The following is a 13,010-nucleotide window of genomic DNA, read 5'->3' as shown; positions in this document are numbered from 1 at the left end:
AACAGTGAAAGGAAAAGCTGAGCTTGAGTCACAACTGTACTAAATTTTACCATGATAAAGGCAGAAGAAAATAGGGATCTTGAGGTCATATACTGATAATTTTCTTCTGAGACTCGGAGCTCCAAGAAGATACATCCAAAGAGTCCAAGAATAAGATATTCTTCCTTCGTAAGGGGTATGGATTTCTTGTATCTGCATACAAAGACAAAGTATCTGAAATGCCTTCAGAGCTCAGCTATTACAAGCTGTTCTTGCCAGAATCCTGGGCACCAAGCTTGTATATTAGCAACTTGCAACCCAGTTGAGTCTTTGGAGTTGCACTGCTTACATTGTGATCAACAAACGCAGTAAACTCAGCACCTTCTGACGTTCTCCTTTAAAAGGTCATGGACTAACGATATGTAATAACTAAAGAACAGCTTCTTAATCGATTGTTTAAGTTAATTTGAATGGGTAGAACCCAATAGTCCTGCTCATCAAAAAGAGCATAATGTATTTGCCGTTATTTTGAGGGGCAACTGCGTCATAGGTGCTGTGAAAAACATGGTCCCTCCCACCTTAAGACACATGTTTCTATCACAGCTACACAAATAGTTGTGCTGCAACATAACTTGCATAAAGGAACTGACCGGGCTGAAAACTAACCTAGTTTACAAAGAAACTTGTTTTCAGTGAGATCAGTTCACTGACAGCTCTGAACATGGCCACACAAGCCCCAGAGAAGAAACAGGAATACCTGGCTAAGGGAAGGTATGAAAGCCTATTTTAGCAGCTGCATGTACTACCACTTTAAAGCAAAACCACAGTAGTCTTGGGGTACATGCCCTCTTAGTGACTAAGATGCTTGCAGCTTGCTTGCTGTAGCCCTTGGCTCTCAGTCTTCATCAGCTGGAGCAGCTGAGATTCAGTACCAACCCCCTCCTCCTCCCCAGTCTCTGTAGGGCTGATCTTATCAGCATCTTTGGATCTTGTTTCAACTGAGAAAACCAGCCCAATAATCTACAAGTCTTACTGGTTTGTCTTAGAAATTGCTCCATGTGCAGTGTCTATTGCGTTTCTTTATTTCTTTAGCTAGCTTTTACTCATGAACAGCTTTTAAGCATTAAAGGATGTTAATCTCAAAAGTGCCGAGCGATATTTATTTAAAACGCAATCATCATCCAGTTCCTTAAGTGAAAAGCAATTATACACTTCTCTTCCAGTTGAACAGTGAGAACAATTCCTATAAGCAACTGTATGTAGCAGCTTAATCATTTACTTCAGTTTTAATACTCCTACCAGATCCAGTTCACTACTGAGCAGCTTACTGTGAGCAACAGCACACTGGCTCCCAGCTGCAATCAATTTTTACTGACTTCTCCAGTAAATTCCTCTCATTTCTTCATTATACCATTTTAGACATGTTTGAATTTTACACTACCCATTTTATATTTAAGTTTAGTAAGGTGGGCCTGAGCAGAGGAGGAAAACTCAGTGCACTGATTTTCGTGAGCTATTGTACTATGGGCTTCCAAAAAAAATAGCTTACTGCGCTTTGATTGTTCAACAAATAACATGCTACTGATGCTATAAGGGCTCATGGCAGAGGCAGAGTTAAACAAGAATCACTGGCAGCATGGAAGCAGTTAAATAGGAGCTGTGGCTCCTCAAGGCAAGACAAGAAAATAGTTTTCCTATTTGTTACAGTTCAATTTCTATTACTTTACCCGATCTGTTAAAATTTGGATATCCTGAAGGGAATGCTAGGATGCTTAGGAAGAAGGCTACCTTTGAGTGTCAAAAGGAACGCATTAGGCTCTGCTAAGCTGAACAAAGCAGCACTTCTTAGTTGACTTAATGCAAGTGGACAGCGACTTGGATGCAGAAGCTGGTGTCGGGCCAGAAGTAAAACACAGTGGAACAGAAGCGCGGGGCTCAGCTGAGCGCATTTGACAAGGCTTTTTGTGTCTTCCCAGTACAGAACCAGGTTCCGTACGCCTGACTTCCAGTAGTTCTACAAGTACATTGTCGCACTCTCAATGGGAGAAGCAAAGAAGGGAGATTATTTAAATAGCTCCTTGTCTAATGCTCTTCATACACCAATTAGGCAAGGAGCTATAGAGTTTGACTCCTGGTTCAGAGGTCACTGGAGAAGGAAGCAGAAACACCAAATGTCAAGTGTCAAATACAAAGCAAAAGCCTGAAACTTGTTGCAGTAAGCAGTTTACACTGAGCTGCAATGAAGATAATATTGCAAGAAAGCTGGGTTAAAGATAGTATCAGGTTTGCAAACCTACATCAAATGTATAAGTGGTACACTGTGATGGATCAACCTAATCATCTTAAGATAGCCCTTGATGTCTTGTAGTAGTACAAGACTCTAGAAAAAGTTTAAGGCTGTAAAAAAACAAACCAAAGAATTTATAAGAGAAAGCATTATGGATGTCAGTGTCAGAGAACTCTTGTGGTTCCCCAGAGCTGAACTGCTGAATCCATCAATGCATAAAATACTGAGGGCTTTGTAATTATAGGGCAACTAACATAATGAGGTGTGTGCATGTACAATCAAACCAGTTCCACTAGCAACACATCATACTTAAGAAATAGGGGCTTTGCTTTTCATTGTTCCTTTACATAATGTACATGATCGTCTGCAAGCTTCAGAAGGACTGTTAAAAAAACCCAACAAAAACACTACACAAAAAACCCTCTGGCATGCCTCAAGATTACGCTGTGTTTACCTTGATTTAGGTGGAAAATGAATCACAGTTCCCAGATTTCAAAGTGAATCTTCCATTCTAAGGATGGAAATTTGCCTTATATCTATCAGTTTAATAAGTGGGAGTCTCAGACACACACCCCCTTCCCTAAGAGGACTCAGACATACAAAAAAAAAAAAAGACAGGGAAAGCAGTCTTACCATAGGTGAAGCTCTGTTTTCCTTTGTGTGTTTTGCCTTTTTTTTTTTAAATTTTATTAAAAGATTACACTTTGATCAATTTGCAGCCCCCTAAGAATTTTCCAGCAAGATGCAGAACCATTACATAAATATTTGGTCTGATGTTATGCTTGTTTTACTGGAGGCTTTTTCCCCCCCCCACTTCCTTTTCACAAAAGGTTATCAAGCTTCTCACTCTTCTGCTCAGGACTTGCTATAATTCACTCCAGAAAAGGCCAGAGGTTGGAAACTAAATGTGGAAGAGTTTCTCCTGTGCAGTTCTCCTTAACAATTGGCTAGGACAGTCTGGAGGAGTAGAAACAAAACACACAATACATATACACTTGAGAGCTTGATCTTGAACAAGGCTCATGCACTCCAGTTGTTGACTGTATTTGGACAAAAAGCTCCCTCTGACTCCAAACAAACAGTCCCAAGATATTCTTTACCAGAGGAAGGTGGCTATCTCAATTCCATTAAATGACACTGAAGGACTGGAATGTATCGAGTGGGTCATGGTCCCTGCATGTGTAACAGTAGTATAAAGAGAAAGCTGAATCACTGGCAGAAAATAATTATCTGATTTTACTTAGAAAGCCAGAAGATTTACTTCTAGGTTTTCCTTAGCCACACTAGCCAGACAATACCCATTTGCTCACTGAAATCACAAAATAGCTGTGACTAGTCCAGAAAAAGGCCAACTTAGAATTACAGAAAGGCTCTCCCAAGTTATACCTGCTACAATTGTATTGGGAATGTAAGCCTAATGCTTAAGTGCCTTCAAACTAAACCTGAAACAGCCCTGTGACTAGTGTTAGGATACGTCTGGTTTGGCCACCTGCATTTGAAGATCCCGTAGGAACGCATCAACCAGGTTTATGTTTTGGCTAACAAAATCTAACTCGGAAAGCTTGCTATCAAGGGGATACTGTTCTTCACTAGGTATGTAAATTGGAAATATACCTGATGAACTAAAAGCAAGTAAATACCAAGGAATGACCTCATCTGTCTGGAGCTATCTAGATGGCAGGGGTGGCACCAAGAATCACTCTGAATTTTGGACATCTGCCTTGTTTAACCTCAGCCAATAGTAAAATTCTGCATCAGCACATTATAGTGCCAATGCAGTGACTGATTCTTTTGCATTATTTTTGTTCATTTGAGGTTACACTTGTTTATGCAATGTCAAAAATCACCTTTGAAATGTGTCAGAAATTAATCTAGAGCACTGAAGCCCTTTAGAACCTTGCTAAGATAGGGTAAGTGGTTTGATAAGACAGGCTTATCAAACTTTGTTATCAGTTCACATCTTTAAGAAGACTCCATTGTATCTCAAGCAAACTGTTTACAAGACTAAGAGTGGAAGTGTTTCAGGCAGTCTCTCCCCCTTGCAGTGATCACATCACATTCATTCCCTGTGACAACAGCAGTTACATGGGAACTATTTAACCACAATTTACTTAAAACTAGGCTCCCACATTTGAGAAAAGGCTCAATTCAGGCAAGTACTGAGCTGTGTGTATCTACATTGCATTGTAACTAAAAGAAATGCTAGGCACCTGCTGTTTCCTCAAAGGAAAAAATTGTAAAACAGTAAGAAATAATGGTGATAGAAACATGAAGTACTGCACAGATATATTGAGCTCAGGCAGCGAGACTGAAAGTCAAATCTGCATGGAAGCAGGAAAGCTCCAAGATGTCAACATGCATCTCTCGATGCCTTAGGACACAGTCTGGGCAGCCCAAAACAGCCTGTTGCACTGAATGAACCACACAGAGTTGTTTTTTGAGTTGGGGATGGTTTTTACTCTGCTTGATCCAAGAATACATGTTTGGCCATTAACTAGCTGCTTACTTGGGTGGCAGCTATGTATGTTGGGAAAGCTGTATCTGAATTGCGTCACTTCCACAGTCCAGCTGCGCATCTAGACAGCAACAGCAATCATCTTAGTATACAGCTATACAAGTTACGAGGTAAGAAACAGTGCAAGTTCAGAGCACATTAGTGAGTGTCAACTACTTATGAGCAGGCAATGCAAGAAAAGTAGGAAAGCAACCCACACTCACTCTGGTATTAAATTCCTACTGAAGCGTTACTAGCATAGCCATTATTGTACAATCCACACCTTAGCTTGCCCACACTAACTAGTTAGTGTAGGCAGGCCTTGGCAGTAAATAGGAATTCCTTCTATTTTACTAGAATCTGTGTCTTTTCTGTTTTTTACTCCCACATAGCTGGAGAAATTTGTGCCATCATTTCCCATTCTTAGAAAATAATGACATGAAATTCTGTACACCATCAGATGGACCAGTCTGTCTGACTCAATACCTGAAGTCATTATAACAGCTACGCTCTTTGGTGCATGCCCACACTACGATCAAAGGAAATAAAATGTGAGCAAGAAACAAAAGCTATCATCCATAAGCTTCAGTTATCTGAAGTTGGCATATGGCTTAGTGGTTTGGGTGTCAGTCTGCCAGTAAAATAAAAAAAAAAAAAAAAAAAAAAAAGAGATATTTACCTTTTCACCTTTTACTCCACTGCAATCACATTTGGATAAAGATGTACATCCATGGCAAGCCTTTAAAGACATAAGAAAAAAAATGAGATGTTTTTATTCAGCATAAGACTATATGAAGTCTTTAACACTATTACAAAAGTTAGTCTAAAATGTAAGCCTACAAAGTTTGTCATCTAGCCATTATACATGTGTTCAAAGCAGATACAGTTAACTGAAAGTTCAATCACCTTTATTAATACCTATGCTTGTATGTAAATATATTACAGTTACAGCTTCCCCAGAAATTTTAGACTTTTAAGTTTATGCTTGAACACCATTTACTCTAGGGCAAGGTACAATGCAACACCTATGGCCAACGGGGCCAGAACTTCAATAAAACAGGCTCTTCAGCACATGCCTCCACGCTAAGAGTCCAGTTATGGTGCCCGCCAGTAGATGTCAGGTTTTGCACAAGAGTTTAACCAAGCCTGAAGCTTCCGAGCATATTTGCGACAGTTACTGGAAAAATACTTACTACACGATTATTCTTCCCTCCACAGCTCAGTTATTGAGAAAAGGTTTTTAAAAAAAAAAAAACCCTAGATTTCATCTAGCTGCATTCACACTCCATTATAAAGCATGACAAGTCAGCTACAACAGTCTCTAGCATAAGGGGAGTGACAGCCAGATATTAAGGGGTCAGAGGGGGGAGGTATGGAAGCTCGATTCACAAAGAAGATCCAAGTTAGGTAACCTTTCCATACCACATTTGCTTAGTTTACATTCTTTCACCTTTACCCCAACATCGATACTCATTAGAGCTCCATGCTGATTTCAGAGACGAGCAGATGTGTTTACACAACTGAGATTTCTAGAATAAGTGAATTTTTTTTTGTAGAATGTCTCTACATAATACATATGGCCATCAATTTTCAAACTTCTTTATAGTTAAAAACCATGACCCACATTAGAAGATACACTACCTGAAATACTTTAGTGTTTAACTTGTTCTCAGAACAGGTGCGGCATTGTATTAAAAAATACAGCACATACTTTAAAAGTTTGAAAAGCTGAGCGTTTGGGGTCCTCCCCCCCAGTAATCTACAGAGAACATTATGTACAAAGTTTCAGTCAAACAGGAAACCAGTTGGTGTGTCAGATATAAAGTACACCCACACTTGAATTCTAGTCTTCGTTATCACAGAAACATTTAGAGACATGACCCATCACCTACCTGGCATTAGGAATGTCCTGGCTCTTAGCCTAAACACACTACCAAGCATCACACTGAAAATACAGAAGTAGCTTAATTCACCCAGAGCTACACAAACCCAGGATCAACTAACGCATCTTGTAGCAAAAGACAGAGCTTTGAGTTTTAAGTACAGCAGTAGTGCTACATGACATGATTAGGGCATCTCTCTAAATTTTCCATTTGGCTTTTGTAATCAGTTTCTTGATTTGATGTATATGAAAACTCAAAATTCTTAGGTAACAGGGGTTTATTGAGCCATTTCCTGAAGTGAAATTGAACCTTACTAGCCAGTTCAGGTTTTCAAAGATCAGACTGGACAAAGCCCTGAGTAACCTGGCCTGACCTCATAGCTGACCTTGTTTGGAGCAGGGTGTTTGGTTAGATGCCCTTCTGATGTCTCCCTTCAATCCAAGTTATCCTGTGAATTTGGTATCAGATCCTTTTCACTTTTAAAAGTGGATTTTAAAAAAGCAAGTTCCTTGTGAACCAGTTTAAGGGTTAATCTCATTAACAAAGCTTCATTTAAAAGGGATTAACCTTAGTTACATGCAATATTCCCTTGCCTCACAGTACAAGCCTAACACAAAGAAACAGCAAGTTACCTAGCTCGCTGCGCAGCAGTGCTGGTTTCTTATTACAAAGATAGCATCGTGAGAGCTACATGAAAATCTTTGCTGCCTCCAAGAGGCAAGGGGAGGAAAAATAAAGTAAATCAGTACTCATTAAAAATCACCAAAAGCTGTGCAGTGATAACACACACACAGGCTAAAATAACACATACATGGAAAGCATGATCAAGATCCTACACAGCATAAGGAGGATTTATTTAGGTTACAGAACAGAAGAGACTCATTTGGTCTTCCTCACAGCTTCCAGAGAACGTTTCTAACAGAAATTTCCTGAGTTTTCGGGTACAAGAGAACAGTTGGGGTGAACAGGGAGAAAAGGAAGCTGGAGGGGAAAAAGATGGTTTGAGATTACTTTGTCCCCTCACAAAACAAGTTAGACGTACACAATTTTGTGAAGGCGAGTTTTTAGACAGTGAAACTCAGAGTCTCTGCCCTTTGCTACTGTATCTCTACAGTAAAACTGCAGAAAACTACATTGTTAGTGCTAACACATCTTCAGCAGTGATCCTGTCAGCATCAAGACTACACAAAATAGATCCAATTAATAAAGAAAATGGAATCATGGAATAATTTGCTATGGAAGGAATCACTCAAAGCAGGGCAACTTAGGGCAGGTTGTACAGGCCCTTGTCCAGTTGCATGTTGAATAACTACAGTGGTGGAGATCCCACAGCCTCTCTAGGCCCTTGATCTGGTGTCTGACGGCCTTCATGGTGAAGCTTTTTCCCCCTAAAAAAAATCTCACCAGAATTCCCCATGTTGCAACTTGTGTCCATTGCCTCTTACCCTGTGCAGGACGAGAGGAGCCTGGCTCCATCTTTGCTACACCCCCCTAAGTAGCAAGAAGACAGCCATAAGATTCACTCCCTCCCCTGAAGCCTTTTTCTTTCAAGTCTCAAGTCCCAGCACTTCCCCGTGCACCCAGCCTCTCAACTCTGGGTGTCCCAAAATAAAGCAGAGAGAGAAGTGATCTTTAAGTCAGCTTGTTTAGAATCAGGGACTGACTTTTGCTGATTTTGAGAGCCAACAAAGGAGCACCTTTCCTGCATATACCGGCAATAAATAATGGCGGATATGATGCTGAATAATAAAGTGTATCCTTCCCAACTCTGTGGCATTAAAAAAACCCAGCTTTTAAGATTAGTCTAAATCTTCCTGTATAAAGTTTTTTAAGAAAGTGCTTCTCTCCCTTATTCTATTTGTAGTTTAAAGAAAAAAGTGCTTTGATGTAATCAATATAGCTTGGGGTTTTTTTAAACCTGTGACTGTCTTCCGAAGTCGTTTATATATTCTGACTGGATTCCTTACACTTTGAGGAGCCTCTTAACGTATACAATTAGCCTGTCTTGAAGAGTCAGGTGTACTCACAGAATGCTTTTTGACAGATAGTTTTGGATATCCAGTTCAGATGCATTACTTGCAGGAACGGAACATGGTCTTTTCCAGACAGCAGTGAAGGGAAGCTAAAAGAAGTCTGTAATCAGAAAACTCTTCAAATACCCACTGTAATCAAATGGTAGTAATTTTTGGCTTAAATCCTGGGAAGATCTATTTACCCACAAGCTTATCAAGAAGTATTCCCTCAGCAGAGTCACTTATCTTCCTGTACAAAAGCTGTATTTGGCAGATTGTGTTTCTTATTTACATCAACTTGTATCCCGACCAAATTAAGTTTTTTTTAATAAACAGTTTGAAGAGAAAAAGCCCTGAGAATTCATACTATATCAAGATCAATTCATGCCACTTACGGGTCATATTGCAGTATAGCATAAAAAACCAACATAAAGTAAAACATGTTGGCACGGCAAAAAAAAAAGTTTAATGACGTATTCTAAGTGAAAACTTTCTTCTTGTTTAGACTTTTCAATAATCTCAAGGCCTTTTTTACTTGGGAAAGCAGGCACAAAAATTGTGCTATAGGAGAATGTGTACTGCATAACAAGCTAGTACAACTTTGAAAGCCACTCAGCAGCCACAGGCTAGAGATTTCTGATGTCACAGATTTAATTCTGTATCTCTCATTAATGCAAACAAAATCCAGGCTCCATACTATGCACAGCAACACTTGGAATTGCTCCTGCACATAAGTTATCTACACTTCAATCAAAGAAAGCAGATACAATGACTACAACATTTCAAGCACAGAAAAATCTACAATAAGAGCAAGATGTAGATGGTTACAATCAGTAGTTTGCCCTTAGTAACAGCTTAACCATCACTAGTTCTGAAAATTACATGACTTACTGGGTTTTCAGACATGGAAAATTAAATTACTCCAAACCTCTGTGGAACTTTGAGTTACACTTGGTACATTTGTTACAGGTTGGGGAACTGAAGAAGTCACCTGCCTTCTATTAGGCAGCCAGAAGCCTTCAGTAGTAGTTCAATTCCTAGCTCTGGCCAGTAGGACACATTGTCTTACGTGCCAGGGAACTTGATAAAAAAATATTGGGTGTAATAGCGAGTTGTGGCTTGATCATAAGGAGCTGGTGACAATCTCCATGCCTATTAAAACCTTTCAGTTTTCAACTACACGAAGATGGATAAGGAATCAAGGCAGTTTTTAGGAACAAGACTGAAACTGCTCAGATTTGCCTCTTACCTACTGTATTCCTGTTGCCTCCCCCCACTCCCCACCACGTACCTGTAAAGATGAACTCACTATCATTGCCGTTTCCTTTGCTGTGACTTTTGCATAGAAAGACACAATCAAGAGCTCTAATTAATCTATTTGAGTTTAGCTAATCCTTTCATTGGATTTTCCTGACAGCTTCTACCCCATTGAATCTGTGTGTGGAGAGCAAGTTCTTTTCATTAGTATATAAAAGGAGGGATGGTATTGGTTTACTGGTCAAAGGATAATTCTTCCAGAACAAGCTCAGTCTTTTGTGTCTTACATGGACTGAGGAAAACTGCTTTATGCCACCAACAGAATGGAGGTTTTTTTGTTTGTTTTTCAGTTTGAAGAAAAAAGTACACATTTTGAAATCAAAGTCACTTCTTACTCTTGGCCACAGGTTTGTTACAGTCAGCTCAGTGAAATGAATAAGCTTAAGTTATCCTCAAAAATTTGTTTTGGCTAGAAGCCTGCCTTATGTATTGGGCACATTCCTCTCCTTTCTCATCAGGCCTAGAGATGCCAGTTACAAGGCAATTTCAGCATATTCCACTCCCTCCCCACCTCCCAGCTGCCATTCGCAACAGCATTTGACAAAATATTTCTAAAAACCACCAGGTAGATGAATGCTATTCCGGGAGAGAACAGCAGCTTGGGACTTCCTAAAACTGTGAAGGGAAAAGACAATCTCTTTTATTGATTACTAAGAGCAAGTTATAGAGGACTGGTTAATGGCTTCAGGTAGGTTAGCCTGACTTTGTATCTTAGTCTGTCAGAATCAAAGTAACACAGCACAATTTAAGCAATATATTAGCTGCCTAACTAAAAGATTTAGATGGGAAATTTAGGTGTGCTTCAGAAGTGATTTACCATTACATACACGCAGCTGCAGGGAAACTAAACTGTTAATTGTGTGCATGTAGGGAATATCTAAAACCCCAAACTAAAGTATGCATTAGTACTTAAATAATAAGTACTTGAACATACAGGAGTTTAACAATATTTTAATACTCTTTCCATGGGAAAGATTACAGGGATGGGGAGGGAAGCCAGGCATTTACAGAGCCTGAATTTTACAAATTAGAAATTAATAATCAAGAGAAAGAGGTGCAACTTCTTACAGAAGCACAGCAGGTGAATCAATAAGGTGCCTTTGCAAACTATCAGAAGAGTTCCGAGATGACCCAAGTTGCTCACAAATGAATTCTCAATCCAAATATCAAACAGTTGGATAAGAGAAAGAAATAAGAAACGGTCTGAACATTTACAGACTGAGCAATTTCTTTACTCCAACATCCTCCTTATGTATTATTTTATCATGAATCCAGAATTTCCTGTTTGATAACCCCTCTCATTTCTGGAAGAGCATAGCAACATTACTGAACCTACCTAGCAATGCAGTTTGTACTGACAGACTACATGCTTTTCTTGACAGTTCAGTTCTGGCGGCAGCAAGAGGTCAAGTAAGAACCAAAACCTGATTGTGTACAGCCACTGATTTTAAATGCTGGTGTGGTCTGTAAGGTATTAAGACTCCCTTAGAGATTTAAATGACCACCAAGCTTCAGCATGCAACATCTGTTGGGATTAACATGCACACACCAGCTTCATAAACAGATGTTGTCCTGAAGGGAACCAGATAGTTATTTGACACCACAACATTGTAAGCTACCTCATCAGGTGGGAAAAGTTCCCTCCAGCAGGGAAAAGATGCACAGAAATCACTGAAATAAATTCTGCCTAGGAGAAGTTGGCCAGAATTTTAAAGCAAATTTAAAACTCTGCAACACACTCTGATCACAGGAGCATAACTGAACTGTGGAACAATACTCCACAGTTTGCGAGGGAGGAGCAGAGAGCAAGCAGCAAAGGCTAGAAAAAATGTTAATATGCACTCAAGTCACACTATGCAGCAATTGCTGTGTGTGTCCTGTATTTCTATGTTCCCATACTTTTTTCTAATGACCTCACTAGGATTTATTTTAATATTTAATAATCAAGCCTTTGATAGTTTGGTTTTATTAAGACTCCCATTCACTAGAATGGTCAAAGGAAGAACCAGTCATAAAACCCATTCAAAAGCAATTCATCTTTGAGGGCTTCCATACAGCACACAGTCTGTCTCCCCTAACTGTTCCTGAACCTGAAACTTGCAATTCAATCCTGTGTACTTTTTTGCAGATATGAGTAACAGAAGTGCTTCTGCAAGGCTGATGTGCTTATGAGCCATTCTACTACCTGCAGTAGGCTTAACTGTACAGCTACTCCGGCAATGAATTACTGTTATTCAAAGGTATAATCTCAACTTCAGGATGGACACATAGTAGACTAAATATTTCAGGCTTTATTTTTTCCCCTCCCTTCCAAGTGTTCTAAAAAGCTAATAGAAAGAGCACTTGCTCCTAATAGTAAGTTTTAGATTCATTATCGAGCACCTCAGGTCTCTCCCTTCAGTGTTTACCAGCATGACATGACCAGCTATTCTTGTTAGCAAGCTAATCAGGTAATAAAAGTAACGCAGTACTACTTTCTTTGGAGAGCAAAGAAGAGAAAAAAAAGCTGAATGAAACATTGAGTCTTGCATTCTGACAGACTCATATCAAACCACAAAGCCCAGTGTCAAAAGAACTACAGGTACATCAAACCCCTCAAGTTCTGCACAGCATGCATCACCCCCACCAGGTTTTTATTGCCAAAGAGGAAGCGGGAGAGGGGTTAGAAACAATGAAAGTGTTAATTAGGCTAAAATCTATGTTTTTTAAGTCTTCTAGTCCAGAAAACAATGAAATAGGACTTCACAATTCATCAAGTCTGTCTCTAGACCACATATTTGGTAAAATAAACTTATTTCCTAGAGCTCCTACAATATCTAGATTAGCTCAAATACATGCAACTTTACTACTGAGAAGCAGTTTAACAGTGTTTTGTAGTGGACGAAACTGTGGCAACTGCAGATTCCCAAGCTGAATCGCAACGTCTCATCATTTGCTCTTGTTCATGATTTAAGGTTGGTAGAAGAGAATTTTCACAGTAGATACTGCAACTACTTGTTGGACAACTGTGGAAGACCTATTCCTAGAACAAAGCTTAT

General features: G+C 39.5%; 1 protein-coding gene across 1 annotated transcript in view; it reads right to left on the bottom strand.

Annotated features, from left to right (window-relative positions):
- The window catches only part of COL4A5 (collagen type IV alpha 5 chain), an 86,946-nt gene that overhangs the window by 55,778 nt on the left and 18,158 nt on the right, over positions 1-13,010 (bottom strand). Inside the window, 1 exon segment of the mRNA XM_050902075.1 lies at positions 5,440-5,499. Within this exon segment, the coding sequence (XP_050758032.1) occupies positions 5,440-5,499 (60 nt within the window).

This window comes from Gymnogyps californianus, chromosome 9 (genome assembly GCF_018139145.2).
Source record: "Gymnogyps californianus isolate 813 chromosome 9, ASM1813914v2, whole genome shotgun sequence".
Classification (NCBI taxonomy): domain Eukaryota; kingdom Metazoa; phylum Chordata; class Aves; order Accipitriformes; family Cathartidae; genus Gymnogyps; species Gymnogyps californianus.
The sequence above is the reverse complement of the archived record's forward strand: the minus strand, read 5'-3'. Positions and strand labels throughout refer to the sequence as shown.